The 14,226-nt window shown below is 36.6% G+C and overlaps 1 protein-coding gene across 1 annotated transcript; it reads left to right on the forward strand.

The window, feature by feature from the left end:
- Positions 1–132: 132 nt before the first annotated feature.
- On the forward strand, positions 133–14,223 carry LOC116464570 (E3 SUMO-protein ligase RanBP2; the record flags this gene model as incomplete). The annotated part of the gene is made up of 11 exons (XM_032147830.2): positions 133–318; positions 404–579; positions 746–869; positions 1,864–2,025; positions 2,292–2,429; positions 2,687–2,833; positions 3,764–3,943; positions 4,036–4,119; positions 7,273–7,408; positions 10,969–11,063; positions 12,115–14,223. Coding segments are annotated over 11 exons (3,537 nt in total), but the record flags the coding sequence as incomplete, so codon positions are not given.
- Between the last annotated feature and the right edge of the window lie 3 nt (positions 14,224–14,226).

A 14,226-nucleotide genomic window follows, 5' to 3' on the forward strand; every position in this document is an offset into this window, starting at 1 on the left:
AGCTTTGATACAGAAAAGCTGTTATATAATTAAGATATATATATATATAATGTGAATTAATTGTTTATGTTGACAAAACTAATGGCACAAAGAAAAATTTCAAACCCTTAAGCCAATTTCTTAAATTTTATTTCAGGTGCTATTCGAGCACATAATGGTAGTCTTCAGCACCTTACTTGGCTTGGCTTACAGTGGAATTCATTGCCTGCTTTACCTGGAATCCGAAAATGGCTAAAACAGCTTTTCCATCATCTGCCCCAGGAAACCTCAAGGCTTGAAACAAATGCACCTGAATCAATATGTATTTTAGATCTTGAAGTAAGCAAAGATTTTAACAAATTAAATATTCTGCATTTTGTTTAATTTTTTTTTTTCTAACTTAACTTTTCCTTAAATAAAACAGGTATTTCTCCTTGGAGTAGTATATACCAGCCACTTACAATTAAAAGAGAAATGTAATTCTCACCACAGCTCCTATCAACCATTATGCCTGCCCCTTCCTGTGTGTAAACAGCTTTGTACAGAAAGACAAAAATCGTGGTGGGATGCGGTTTGTACTCTGATTCACAGAAAAGCAGTGTAAGTAGTAAAACAAAAATATTGCTTTCACTTAGTGTGTAGGTTTTACCAGGGATTTAATCCTCATGTGAAAATTTAATTTGTCAGTGACCCATTAACATATATGTATGTAAGTGCTGAACTGTGTATTTAGAAAGCAATTTTAGTAAATTGAACTATTTTTTAGACCTGGAAACTCAGCAAAATTGAGACTTCTAGTTCAGCATGAAATAAACACTCTAAGAGCCCAGGAAAAACATGGCCTTCAACCTGCTCTGCTTGTACATTGGGCAAAATGCCTTCAGAAAACGGTGAGTTTTAAAGTATAAGCATTTTTAAAGAACATTACCTTAATTTTTTAAAATCATGAACTTTTATTGAAAGTTTTTTTGTTCTGAAAACAGCTTGGTCATATTATGACAGATGTGTTTTTTATTGCTACAAAATAGTTAATGTAGTTAAATATAAGCACTTAGAGGAGCAGTGCCTGGCACACAGTGAATGTTACGTATTAGCTGAGCTGTTACTGTTATTCCTTAATAATTAAGTTCTGATAATTATTCAGCCTGAAAATTAAAAAAAAATTAGCACAAGGCATTGTAGGTAAGAGCGTTATAGATCTTTCTAAATATTTAAGGTGTGTTTTGTGTCACCATTAGGTGTAGATGGTCAGCCTTTTGAACAAACTGACACTACAGAAGAGGCAGGTTTCAGCTATCTAAAAATGGCAACTGTTAAAAAGTAGTTTGGATTGCTACGTTAGGGTGGTATCATTAGAAGCGTTTAAAAGTTGAGTGTAGAGTCCGGGCATGGTAGCTCACGCCTGTAATCCCAGCACGCTGGGAGGCCAAGGCGGGCAGATCACAAGGTCAGGAGATTGAGATCATTCCTGGCTAACACGGTGAAACCCTGTCTCTACTAAAAATACAAAAAAAAAAAAAAAAAATTAGCCGGGCATGGTGGCAGGCGCCTGTAGTCCCAGCTGCTTGGGAGGCTGAGGTAAGAGAATGGCGTGAACCCAGGAGGCGGAGCTTGCAGTGAGCTGAGATCGCGCCACTGCACTCCAGTCTGGGCTACAGAGCGAGACTCTGTCTCAAAAAAAAAAAAAAAAAAAGTTGAGTATAGAATGATCACTGGTATTAAGGTGGTTCAGTTATTACAGTATTTGGAAGTTGAACAAATGACTATTGAGGTTCCATTTGGTTTTGACTTGAAATTTTAGCCAGTTCTTACAACTTGTAAATTAACTTTAGATCTAATCATGCGTGTTCCTTAAAGTTGTGTGCTTTTAACTTTGTTTTTTAGGGCAGCGGTCTTAATTCTTTTTATGATCAACGAGAATACATAGGGAGAAGTGTTCATTATTGGAAGAAAGTTTTGCCATTGTTGAAGATAATAAAAAAGAAGAACAGTATTCCTGAACCTATTGATCCTCTGTTTAAACATTTTCATAGTGTAGACATTCAGGTAACAGAGTTCCTTTGTGAATTCATTGGAGATGGGAATTTCCAGTTTATAAACAAAGACATGGAGCTATAAACTGCTTAAATTAATTGCCTTGTTATTTAATGGTAATCTTGTTTTCAAAATTCACTAGCTCTCACAAATAAGATATGACAGAGAAGAGTAATGAGATGTTTGTCTCTTAAGATCATATAAAATCTTTGGAAAATCATTTAGGTTTTATATTCTGAGTATAAACAATTTGACTAAAAACTATTCTTTGTGTTTAGGCATCAGAAATTGTTGAATATGAAGAAGACGCACACATAACTTTTGCTATATTGGATGCAGTAAATGGAAATATAGAAGATGCTATGACTGCGTTTGAATCTATAAAAAGCGTTGTTTCTTATTGGAATCTTGCACTGGTAAGTAAATGTGGTACTTGAGCTAAAAGTTTTATTTATTTATTATTTTTTTAAAAGACAGGATTTCTCCGTTGGCCAGGCTAGAGTGCAGTGGCACAATCTTGGCTCACTGCAACCTCTGCTTCCCAGGCTCAAGCGATTCTTGTGCCTCAGCTCCTGAGTAGCTGGGATTACAGGCGTGAGCCACCATGCATGGCCAAGCTCAAAGTTTTTTGTTTTAAAAACCTAATGATTTCATAAAAGCACTATTTGTATAGATTTTTCACAGGAAGGCAGAAGACATTGAAAATGATGCCCTTTCTCCTGAAGAACAAGAAGAATGCAAAAATTATCTGAGAAAGACCAGGGACTACCTAATAAAGATTTTAGATGACAGTGATTCAAATCTTTCAGTGGTCAAGAAAGTAAGTAGCAGGTTGTTGTATGTACGTTCTTACTGATAACCCACTGGTCAATGTTTTTGCGTTGGTCTTATATTTTGGTAATTTCAAAAATAGTAATATGTTGTTATTAATGCACAGAAGGGATGTGTGTGTCTAAATGCTTATATTTGCTTGCTTTGTCGTGTCTTTTTAAACTTGGGAATCTAGGTATATGCTCTTAAAAAGTACTTCTTGGGGAATTAGGAAAGATTTCTAAGATAAGACATTGATTTTGTTATCTTAGCAGTGTAATCAAAACAAATACTGTAACCTCAGGACTAATTCTTAATGAACTTGGCTGAAATTGAAAGTTGTTGCTGGCAACTTAAGAGCATTTCTTCTCATCCTCATCAGCCATTATGAACTCCCTTGTTTTCTTGCTGTCAGCTGTTTGAGATTGTCATGATGATGTTAAATTATGTCCAGTCTTCTGAGTGTTTTGTTGATTAATTTGTTTTACTACTCTTTTATTAGGATTTATGTTGTCTGGCGTCTTGTAGCATCTGTATTTCTGTCACCGTTGAAAATCAGTTAGAAAACATCAGTAACTTATTTTGTTCACTTGGAAAAGCTTTCCAAGTTAACATTCCTCTACCATTATCATGGTTAACGGAAGTAATAGAAAGAGCATGGACTTTAGAATCAGAAGATGTTAGATTGTACAACACTTTTGTGTGTTCATGAAGAAAAAAATTACAGAATAAAGACAAAAAAATAAAAATAATAATACAAAACAACAGAAAAACAAAGAAAAAAGATAATTAAAAAACACTTTCACATGTATTATTATTTAAAGTGTAAAGTGCTTATTAAAGTGACAAATGTAAATAGGATAAAATATATCATTTTAGAGTTTTTACTTTTGGAATTTTTTGCAAATGAAAGCCCTTAATTAATATCTTTTATTTTTAGTTGCCTGTGCCCCTGGAGTCTGTAAAAGAGATGCTTAATTCAGTCATGCAGGAACTCGAAGACTATAGTGAAGGAGGTCCTCTTTATAAAAATGGTTCTTTGCGAAATGCAGATTCAGAAATAAAACATTCTACACCGTCTCCTACCAAATATTCACTATCACCAAGTAAAAGTTACAAGGTAAACAGGAAAGAATCAAATCATTTCATTGTGAAATTGTTTCTGTTCTAAGTGTTTCAAATACTGTTTTGTTATTTTTATTTTTTTTTTAGTATTCTCCCAAAACACCACCTCGATGGGCAGAAGATCAGAATTCTTTATTGAAAATGATTTGCCAACAAGTAGAGGCCATTAAGGTAAGTCACTTAATTTCTCTAGCTGTACTTTTTATTCCAAGATTCCTTCTCTGGCCACTCTCTCGCTTTTTTTCTGAAGCTGGTCAGAATATCCCCTTGCCATCCAAATAGTATGGCAAGGGGACATTTTAGTCTTTTTTTTTTTTTTTTTTTTTTAAGACAGGGTCTTGTTCTGTTGTGCAGGCTGGAGTGCAGTGGTATGATCACAGCTTACTGCGGCTTCGACCTCCTAGCTCAAGAGAGCCTCTCGGCTCAGCTTGCCACGAAGCCAGGACTACAGACAGTCACATGCCACCAGGCTCAGCTAATTGTTGTATTTTTTGTAGAGTTGGGATTTTGCCATGTTGCCCAGGGTGGCCTTGAACTCCTGGCTCAAACAATCCTCCTGCTTCAGCCTCCCAAAGTGCTGGGATTGCAGGCGTGAGCCACTGTGCCCAGCCTGCATACCTCGGTCTTGACCCTTTACCATGTTTTGTTTTGTTTTGAGATGGAGTCTCACTCTGTTGCCCAGTCTGGAGTGCAGTGGTGCGATCTTGGCTCACTACAACCTCCACCTCCCAGGTTCAAGCGACTCTCCTGCCTCAGCCTCCCCAGTAGCTGGGATTACAGGCACCCGCCACCACGCCCAGCTAATTTTTGTATTTTTAGTAGACACAGGGTTTCACCATGTTGGCCAGGCTGGTTTTGAACTTCTGACCTCAGGTGATCTGCCCGCCTTGGCCTCCCACAGTGCTGGGATTACAGGTGTAAGCCACCACGCCCAGCCCTTTAGCGTATTTTTGAAAGAACTTTGTGTCTCTCTCATCTTCCACAAAATTTGAGACCTTCAAAGGTAGAAACTGTTTTATTTAAAATATAAGAGTTCCTGGCACAGAGAAGGTTCCTGAGTGATTGAACTACTACAATGTACTAATCATACTCTGGTCTATGAGTTAATTCCCAGATTAGCTGTGGATTACGTGTGTTTCAAATGTATAGCTAGGAATTAAAAAGTGGTCTGAGCTTCAGAAAGTCTTACTATATTTTAACACTTCCATATGAATTTGACTTAATTATGTAAGGAAATAGTTATGTATATATATCTTATTTTAACAGTAGGGTTCAAAGGAGCTTGAGTTTTGGAATTGGAAATAAAAGTAGGTTCTTTCATGCTTATCAGGCAAGAACTAAATTACTTATACTGCTAAAGTTACACCAAGGATATGCTGATATGTGGCGATTATTACAGTGTGATCAGCAGTGTTTGCAACTTAAGAGAATACTATTTGGTAGGGAAGACATTTTTGAATTTGCACAAAAATTTTGAATGCTAATTTTGTGTAGTCATGGCCTATGATAATTACATACAATTTTGACTTAACATACAGGTTTCAGGCTCCCAATATTGTATTCTATGGAAGTATAGTGGAGCACTAGTCCATGAGCTTGAAAAGCTTGGTGCTAGTACTGACTCTGCCATTAATGAATGATCTTGGGCCAGTCACTTCCTTTGTGACTGTTTGGCTTCTTATCTTTAAAATGAGATAATTATTGAAGCCAGTTCTCATCACACTGAATGTTAAAAATTACAGTTACAGCAGTGATTGCAAATTCAAAGCTCTGGTGCGGATACCAACACTGACCATAAAGTTTTCTAGGTGATTCCACTAGTTTCTTATTTCTTGGATGTGTATGTGTAGCATCTGGACTAGGCACTGTAGATGGATGAGTGGGGGAAATTTTATTTAGCTTGAAAATTGAGATAGTTTTGGACCCCATGGTTAGGTCTTTCTGGGAAATTTTTATTTGAAACACTTGTAGAAAAAGAAAGCAGACATGCTAGATCTGTCCCTGACCTCACTTGTTAGAACTGGTCGGATTCTTGGGCTGATACAGAGAAGTTTGAAACTTTTCAAAATTTACCTGTTTTCTGATACCACTACAATTTCTTTGGAAAAAGAAAGAATTTCCTGTTAAGTGTCTGTTTTGTAAGGGGACATTTTGTAGGTTCTAGGGTTGGGTATGGTGCTGTCATTTAGTTTTCTTCAGCAGAGATCAGGTAGCCACATAGCTACACTAGACGGCGTTGTATCTATCTGCTATCTTGTCAAGGCAGCAGAGTTGTGTTAAGAAAACATTTTTGGAGTCAGATCTGGTTCAAATTCCAGCTGTTATTCTCTACATCCCTTTCTCTCATTTTAAGATAGGAGCTAATATTGTTTACCTAACAGTGTAGATAGTATAAAAATCAAGAGTTTAAGTGCATTGGACATATTATTATATACATAATAAATTGTCTGCAGCTACTACTTTTTTTCCCTTTCCTGGTGGAGCATTAGAACATCACCTTGAGAATTAGTTGTATTTTGTTTCAGCACGGGGTTAAGTGAAAAGCTAATTTGGGGAGGTGATTTGGAATGTCAAGTAGTCCAGATTGCAGTGTAGAAAGAGCACACTGAAAGGATAGTCAGTGTAATGTTAGAGGACTGTGAAAGTTGGGGAAAGAAGTTTAGTTTGTAGGTACTTGTTTTTTTGAGCAGGGAATTGTCTTGGCTGGAGGTGAACGTCAGAAAGGTTAATGTAGGCAAGTGTAGAATGGAAATGAAGGTGTGATCATTTAGGAGGTTGTTTGTTTAGGTGAGAGAGTTAATGAAGTAGGTTTTGTAGTAAGGAATGAAAATGGGAGCAGATAAATTTTTAACAAATTAAGAATCATATTTTAAAATCAGCATCAGGTACCTAGAACTCATTGGCAAATAGAATCTTTCAAAAGATATAATGAGGTGCAGGCATGGTGGGTCACACCTATAATCCCAGCACTTTAGGAGGCTGAGGCGGTGGATCACTTGAGGTCAGGAGTTCAAGACTAGCCTGGCAAACATGGTGAAACCCCATCTCTACTATTATACAAGAAATTAGCCGGGTGTGCTGGCTGACGCCTGTATTCCCAGCTACTTGGGAGGCTGAGGTGGGAGAATTGCTTGAGCCCAGGAGGTGGAGGTTGCGGTGAGCCGAGATTGTGCCATTGCACTCCAGCCTGGACGACAGATCAAGACACCATCTCAAAAAAAAAAAAAATCAGTTATTTAAATTTAAAAGAGTAAGTTTCCCATCACTGTTTCTGGCATGATATAATTAAATGTTTAAAATTATTTGATTTTTTCCTTCCAATAGAAAGAAATGCAGGAGTTGAAACTAAATAGCAGTAACTCAGCATCCCCTCATCGTTGGCCCACAGAGAATTATGGACCAGACTCAGTGCCTGATGGATATCAGGGGTCACAGACATTTCATGGGACTCCACTAACAGGTGAGCTGGCAAGTGGATAATCGCATATTTTAGTAAAACTACTTTACTTCCCTCTTTTAAGTAGATAACTTGTGAAATCACCTTGTTTATATATGTTTGTTAATATACATGTCAACGTCTGTTTATATGTTACTTCAAAAGCTGTATTTGGTGTTACGGAGATTTTTATAACCCCAAGCAGAAAAAACGAGCTGTATGTGATCACGTGTATATAAAGGCTTAAAGAACACTTAATCCACACCTCAGATGAGCTGAGATGAGATTATTCCTTAAATTGAAAAATGTTAATCAATAGAGTTATGCACTAAGAAATGCTTAATTAAGAACCTACACCTCTGGGGAATTATTTTGATGATAATGATAAGAGGCAGGACATTATATAGGAAATCTTACTTAATTTGAAATATTATGGTTATATAGAGAAACAAAAGGAGTTTGGACCTGAATCATACTGGGTTTTTAAGTTCTGCTCTATCACTTACTATAGTAGCTGTGTAAGTTAACCTATCTGAAATGTGGAGATAATACTTGCCTTACATAATTACCGTGAGCATCTGTGTATGTGCAAGTGGGCGTGGGTGTGTATCAGACATTTATAAGAGTATACAGTAAACAGTTAATGAACTAAGGTTACTAATAGTGTTTACTGTGGGTTGGCTATGTGCAAAAGTGCTTTGTGAATGTAATTTTATTTAATTACGGTAACTTAGAATGGCCGGTACCATTATTAATCCCTTTTTTATAGATAAGGACATAAAGAAAGGTTAGGTAACTTACTCATTATTATACAGCTAATTATTGATAGAGCCGAGATTCACACTCCAGTGGTGTAACTCCAAAGCACTTGCCAGTATAATACGTTGCTCCCAGGCAGCCAGAAATAACAAAATTGTTCCTTTTACGTAAGACAGACTTCTGAAATGGTAGTAGTAGTGCACTTTTTTTTTTCTCTTTTGAGCCCAGGAAAGATTTAGAATAAAATCTAGTTTAGATGAGCACATTTGTGTGATGGTTCATATAGTTAAGGCAACCCCACTAGCCTTTTGTGATAATATCTTCTCAACACAAGCAAAATAACAAAATCTTTGTGAAGTCAAGCTTATTAAATGTCATAAGTCATGGATAAGTATATGAAATGTCTAACGTTCAAACCTTGTTTACTTAAAAACCTTATGCATCATATAGGTCCTTGTAAGAGGATAAACAAACTGGCTAGCCTTTTCTGGGGCTTTTTTAGTGATGTGTGCAGTCAGTTATTTGGTGCCTCATGGGTCATGATTTCCATTTCTTCTGTGTACAGGCATAAAAGGTCTTCCGTTCTTATACAAGCATGTAAATACAACATTCTCATTGTCTCATTTTATTCTTGCAATGACCCTATGAAATGTGTAGAAGCAGCACATCCTCATTTTACAATTGAGAAACATGGAGACTCCAAATGGATTATTTACAGGTTCACAAAAGAGCTTTGTGGCACTGAAAGGGCGAGAGCCAAGATCTCCTGATTTCTGTTCTTGTGTTCATAGATTCTTTTTCCTTAATAAAAGTAAACATATCAAGATGGTCCTTGTTTTTTTAAAATAAGGTGATTAAAATTAAAGATAAATAAGCTCATAGGAGATATTCAGAAGTACGGAACAGGGTGAAGAAAACTAAAAACTAACCACCTTATTAACATTTCTTATGTTTGAGGGCATTTCCTTCTGGTTCTTTCTCTATACATACAGTATTTTTTATGAGATGGTTACCATGTTACTATGTTGTGTGTAGATGAGCTAGCCTGTTTTTTAAATGTTACTTTAGTTCTGAGCATTTTTAAACTTAAATGTTTTTTGAATATTACTGAGTTCATGGTATCCCATCATAAGGAAGTACTGCAAATTCTGTTCCTTTATTTATGTTGTTTCTGGTTTATACCATTACAAATTCTAGGACACTGTCCTGGTTTTGTAGGGTATTCAGAATATTCAGTTTATGCTCTTACCACTAGTATCTGATAGTGCCGTCTTCTCACTTTTGCTAATGCTGACTTACTAGTTTATAAAATTCTTTGCCAATTTGTAGGAACAAAAGTGGTATCAATTTTTAAGTTTTTAAAATACTAGTCATGCTCAACAATTCATGCAAATGGCTGTTGGTAGTTTTGCCATCTTCAACGTGGGTACCTTCAGTTGTTTGGTTTCTTGGTAAAACTCACACAAAACAGATAGAGAAGAGTTATATCAACGTGAATGTTAATGTGATTTTTTTTTAAAGCCAACGAACACATTTGTGTTCCTTGTGAGATCCTTTGCATGAATTTGTCAGGTAATTTTTTTGACCTGAACATTCTCATAATAGCTTGAGTTTGCACAATGCAGCCTCATCATTTTGCAGATTTTCAAGGCTCACTTCAAAAACATGTTCCTTGAGGCCTATTATATTTCTTTTCTAAATTGTCTATTCATGTGGTGCTTTTAAAAATGAGATTACTTTTAGTAGATTTATTAGAACTCTTTAGTTTTTTTTCCACACAGTTTAGAGTCAGTAGTCAATTAAAGTCCCTACTTAAACTTCAGACTAAGATTTTTTTTTTTTAATTTAAAATTTTATTTTTTCTTTTTGCTTTCATGCAGACAGACATCTTGCAACACTTTAAGATTCTTGGGCCATTTCTGTCAGGTTGTTCTGTGTTCTGTGCCTGCTTCCTCCCCATAGTAATTTCAAAATAGCTATCCTCACCTCTGTTAGGTTTCCAAAATCAAACTTGGGCTTCCGGCTAGCCTTTCTAGGTCTTGATTTTTCAGTGCTTTCCAGAGGCAATTGTTTGGAACCTCTTGGCACAGTTTCTGTTTCTTCTTCCGTGTACAGGCATAAAAGGTCTTTTGGTTGTTTTCTGGTAAAACTATCATAAAACAATTCAAGCAAATGACTATTGGTAGTTTTGCCGTTAACATGGGTGCCTTCTAGTTGTTTTGTTTCCTGGTAAAACACACAAAACAGATGGAGCATATAGTTTGTACATCAGCATGAGTGTTGATGTGCTTTTTATTTTAAGCCAGGGAACACATTTTATGTTATTTGTGAGATCCTTTCCATGAATTTGTCAGGTGATTTTTGAGCTGAACATTCTCAGTAATAGCTTTAGTTACAAAACACAACCTAGTCTTTCTGCAGATTTTCTAGGCCCACTTCAAATGCATTGACCATCAGATGGCATCTTGGTTCCTTACGTCCTTTCTGTGACTGAATGTCCATAATTCCACATCATACTGATCTTTCTTAGAAAAGGCACCAGTTACTTTCTTCTTTATTCCTTTTTTAATGCTTGTGAGGTAGTTGTTCTTGTTGATCACAGCGATGCTATTCTCTTATTCTTCATGTCATATTTAGCAATTTTTTTCTAGTTTGTCATTTGATAATCTTGATTGGTGTATTTTGATGTACAGAAATTTAAAATTTATGTAGTTAAATCTTTCTTTAATTTCTATTGCTTTTGTATTTATAGCTCTTGCCTAGGTAGTCTTAACTGTAGTATAGACTTTAACAGTGTTTTCTTTATTTTCTTTTTTTTTTTTTAGTTGCAACTACTGGCCCTTCAGTATATTATAGTCAGTCACCAGCATATAATTCCCAGTATCTTCTCAGACCAGCAGCTAATGTTACTCCCACAAAGGTAACAAAGGAATAATTTATACATTTATAATTATTTCCTTTTTAAATTGTTTAGGATTCCTTCAAATACATTCAAGAGAGCAGTTCAGTATTAAAACTTTTATGTCCCTTAAAATGTAGATATTTTAAATTTATCTCCAGATACAGAAATTATACTTCTTAGTCACCTTATTTTTGTGTTTCAAGTAAGTGTGAATATTTAGAGTATTTTAAAAATGGGAGTGGTGGTGGTGGATCCTTCATCATTCTGTTTTAACAGAAATAGAACTATAATGCCCTTGCTGACCTACTATGTGGTAAGTACTTTCAGGCCTGATACAGCTATATATATAACAATTGATTGAAGACTCAACATTACAGTGGTAGTTGAATGTGACAGCTTTGAGGACAGAGTGTTGGGGTGCATTTAGACCCTTGCTCTTCTGCTTATTTTGACCACAGGCAAGTTTCTTAACCTCTCAATGCATCAGTTGCCTCATATGTAAAATGAGGATAATAATAATAATACCTTAATTCATAGGGTTTTTGAGAATATTAAAATGAGATAATAATGTAAAGTGCTTAGAACGGTGCCCAGCTGGCACATTAATAAATGCCCAATAAATGTTATCATCATCATCATCATCATCATCATTATTGTTAATGTCATTTGATAAATTGTTTAGGAATGAAGAAGGTATTTATTTTATGACTTTAGCTGTAGATTTTAAGATGCTGTAATTAATTTTCATTATATGCCAAGTATATATGCAAGTATCTTTGCAGTAATGTGGTTTTCTCTTAACCTATTTATGCCTAGTGTTCCATTATTGGTACACTAAGCTTATGGGAGTTATTTATATCCTACTGCTCAAGGTCATTGCCAAGGTCTGATTTTTCACACAGAAAATTTGCAGCCTCTGGCATAAACGGGTTAGTGATGTGTACTACATCCCCTAATGAGATCTTCTACACTTCATATTCACGTTTGAGGTTTGTGAGAATTGGTTTGCATTTAGTTATCTGTAGTTTTGTAGACAATCTACAAAATGTTTTAACTTTCTGTCTTTTAGGGCCCAGTCTATGGCATGAATAGGCTTCCACCCCAACAGCATATTTATGCCTATCCGCAACAGATGCACACACCACCAGTGCAAAGCTCATCTGCTTGTATGTTCTCTCAGGAGATGTATGGTCCTCCTGCATTGCGTTTTGAGTCTCCTGCAACAGGAATTCTATCGCCCAGGGGTGATGATTACTTTAATTACAATGTTCAACAGACAAGCACTAATCCACCTTTGCCAGAACCAGGATATTTCACAAAACCTCCAATTGCAGCTCATGCTTCAAGATCTGCAGAATCTAAGGCTATAGAATTTGGGAAAACTAATTTTGTTCAGCCCATGCCGGGTGAAGGAATAAGGCCATCTTTGCCAACACCAGCACACACAACACAGCCAACTCCTTTTAAATTTAACTCAAATTTCAAATCAAATGATGGTGACTTCACGTTTTCCTCACCACAGGTTGTGACACAGCCCCCTCCTGCAGCTTACAGTAACAGTGAAAGCCTTTTAGGTCTCCTGACTTCAGATAAACCCTTGCAAGGAGATGGCTATAGTGGACCCAAACCAATTCCTGGTTGTCAAAACATTGGGCCTCGAAATACATTCAATTTTGGAAGCAAAAATGTGTCTGGAATTTCATTTACAGAAAACATGGGGTCGAGTCAGCAAAAGAATTCTGGTTTTCGGCGAAGTGATGATATGTTTACTTTCCATGGTCCAGGGAAATCAGTATTTGGAACACCCACTTTAGAGACAGCAAACAAGAATCATGAGACAGATGGAGGAAGTGCCCATGGGGATGATGATGATGACGGTCCTCACTTTGAGCCTGTAGTACCTCTTCCTGATAAGATTGAAGTAAAAACTGGTGAGGAAGATGAAGGAGAATTCTTTTGCAACCGCGCAAAATTGTTTCGTTTTGATGTAGAATCCAAAGAATGGAAGGAACGTGGGATTGGCAATGTAAAAATACTGAGGCATAAAACATCTGGTAAAATTCGCCTTCTAATGAGACGAGAGCAAGTATTGAAAATCTGTGCAAATCATTACATCAGTCCAGATATGAAATTGACACCAAATGCTGGATCAGACAGATCTTTTGTATGGCATGCCCTTGATTATGCAGATGAGTTGCCAAAACCAGAACAACTTGCTATTAGGTTCAAAACTCCTGAGGAAGCAGCACTTTTTAAGTGCAAGTTTGAAGAAGCCCAGAGCATTTTAAAAGCCCCAGGAACAAATGTAGCCACAGCATCAAATCAGGCTGTCAGAATTGTAAAAGAACCCACAAGTCTTGATAACAAGGATATTTGCAAATCTGATGCTGGAAACATGAATTTTGAATTTCAAGTTGCAAAGAAAGAAGGGTCTTGGTGGCATTGTAACAGCTGCTCATTAAAGAATGCTGCAACTGCTAAGAAATGTGTATCATGCCAAAATCTAAACCCAAGCAATAAAGAGCTTGTTGGCCCACCATTAGCTGAAACTGTTTTTACTCCTAAAACCGGCCCAGAGAATGTTCAAGATCGATTTGCATTGGTGACTCCAAAGAAAGAAGGTCACTGGGATTGCAGTATTTGTTTAGTAAGAAACGAACCTACTGTATCTAGGTGCATTGCGTGTCAGAATACAAAATCTGCTAACAAAAGTGGATCTTCATTTGTTCATCAAGCTTCATTTAAATTTGGCCAGGGAGATCTTCCTAAACCTGTTAACAGTGATTTCAGATCTGTTTTTTCTACAAAGGAAGGACAGTGGGATTGCAGTGTATGTTTGGTACAAAATGAGGGGAGCTCTACAAAATGTACTGCTTGTCAGAATCCGAGAAAACAGAGTCTACCTGCTACTTCTATTCCAACACCTGCCTCTTTTAAGTTTGGTACTTCGGAGACAAGTAAAACTCCAAAAAGTGGATTTGAGGACATGTTTGCTAAGAAGGAAGGACAGTGGGATTGCAGTTCATGCTTAGTGCGAAATGAAGCAAATGCTACAAGATGTGTTGCTTGTCAGAATCCGGATAAACCAAGTCCATCTACTTCTGTTCCAGCTCCTGCCTCTTTTAAGTTTGGTACTTCAGAGACAAGCAAGGCTCCAAAGAGCGGATTTGAGGGAATGTTC

The sequence above is a fragment of the Hylobates moloch genome, unplaced genomic scaffold (genome assembly GCF_009828535.3).
Source record: "Hylobates moloch isolate HMO894 unplaced genomic scaffold, HMol_V3 SCAFFOLD_1039, whole genome shotgun sequence".
In the NCBI taxonomy this organism is placed as follows: domain Eukaryota; kingdom Metazoa; phylum Chordata; class Mammalia; order Primates; family Hylobatidae; genus Hylobates; species Hylobates moloch.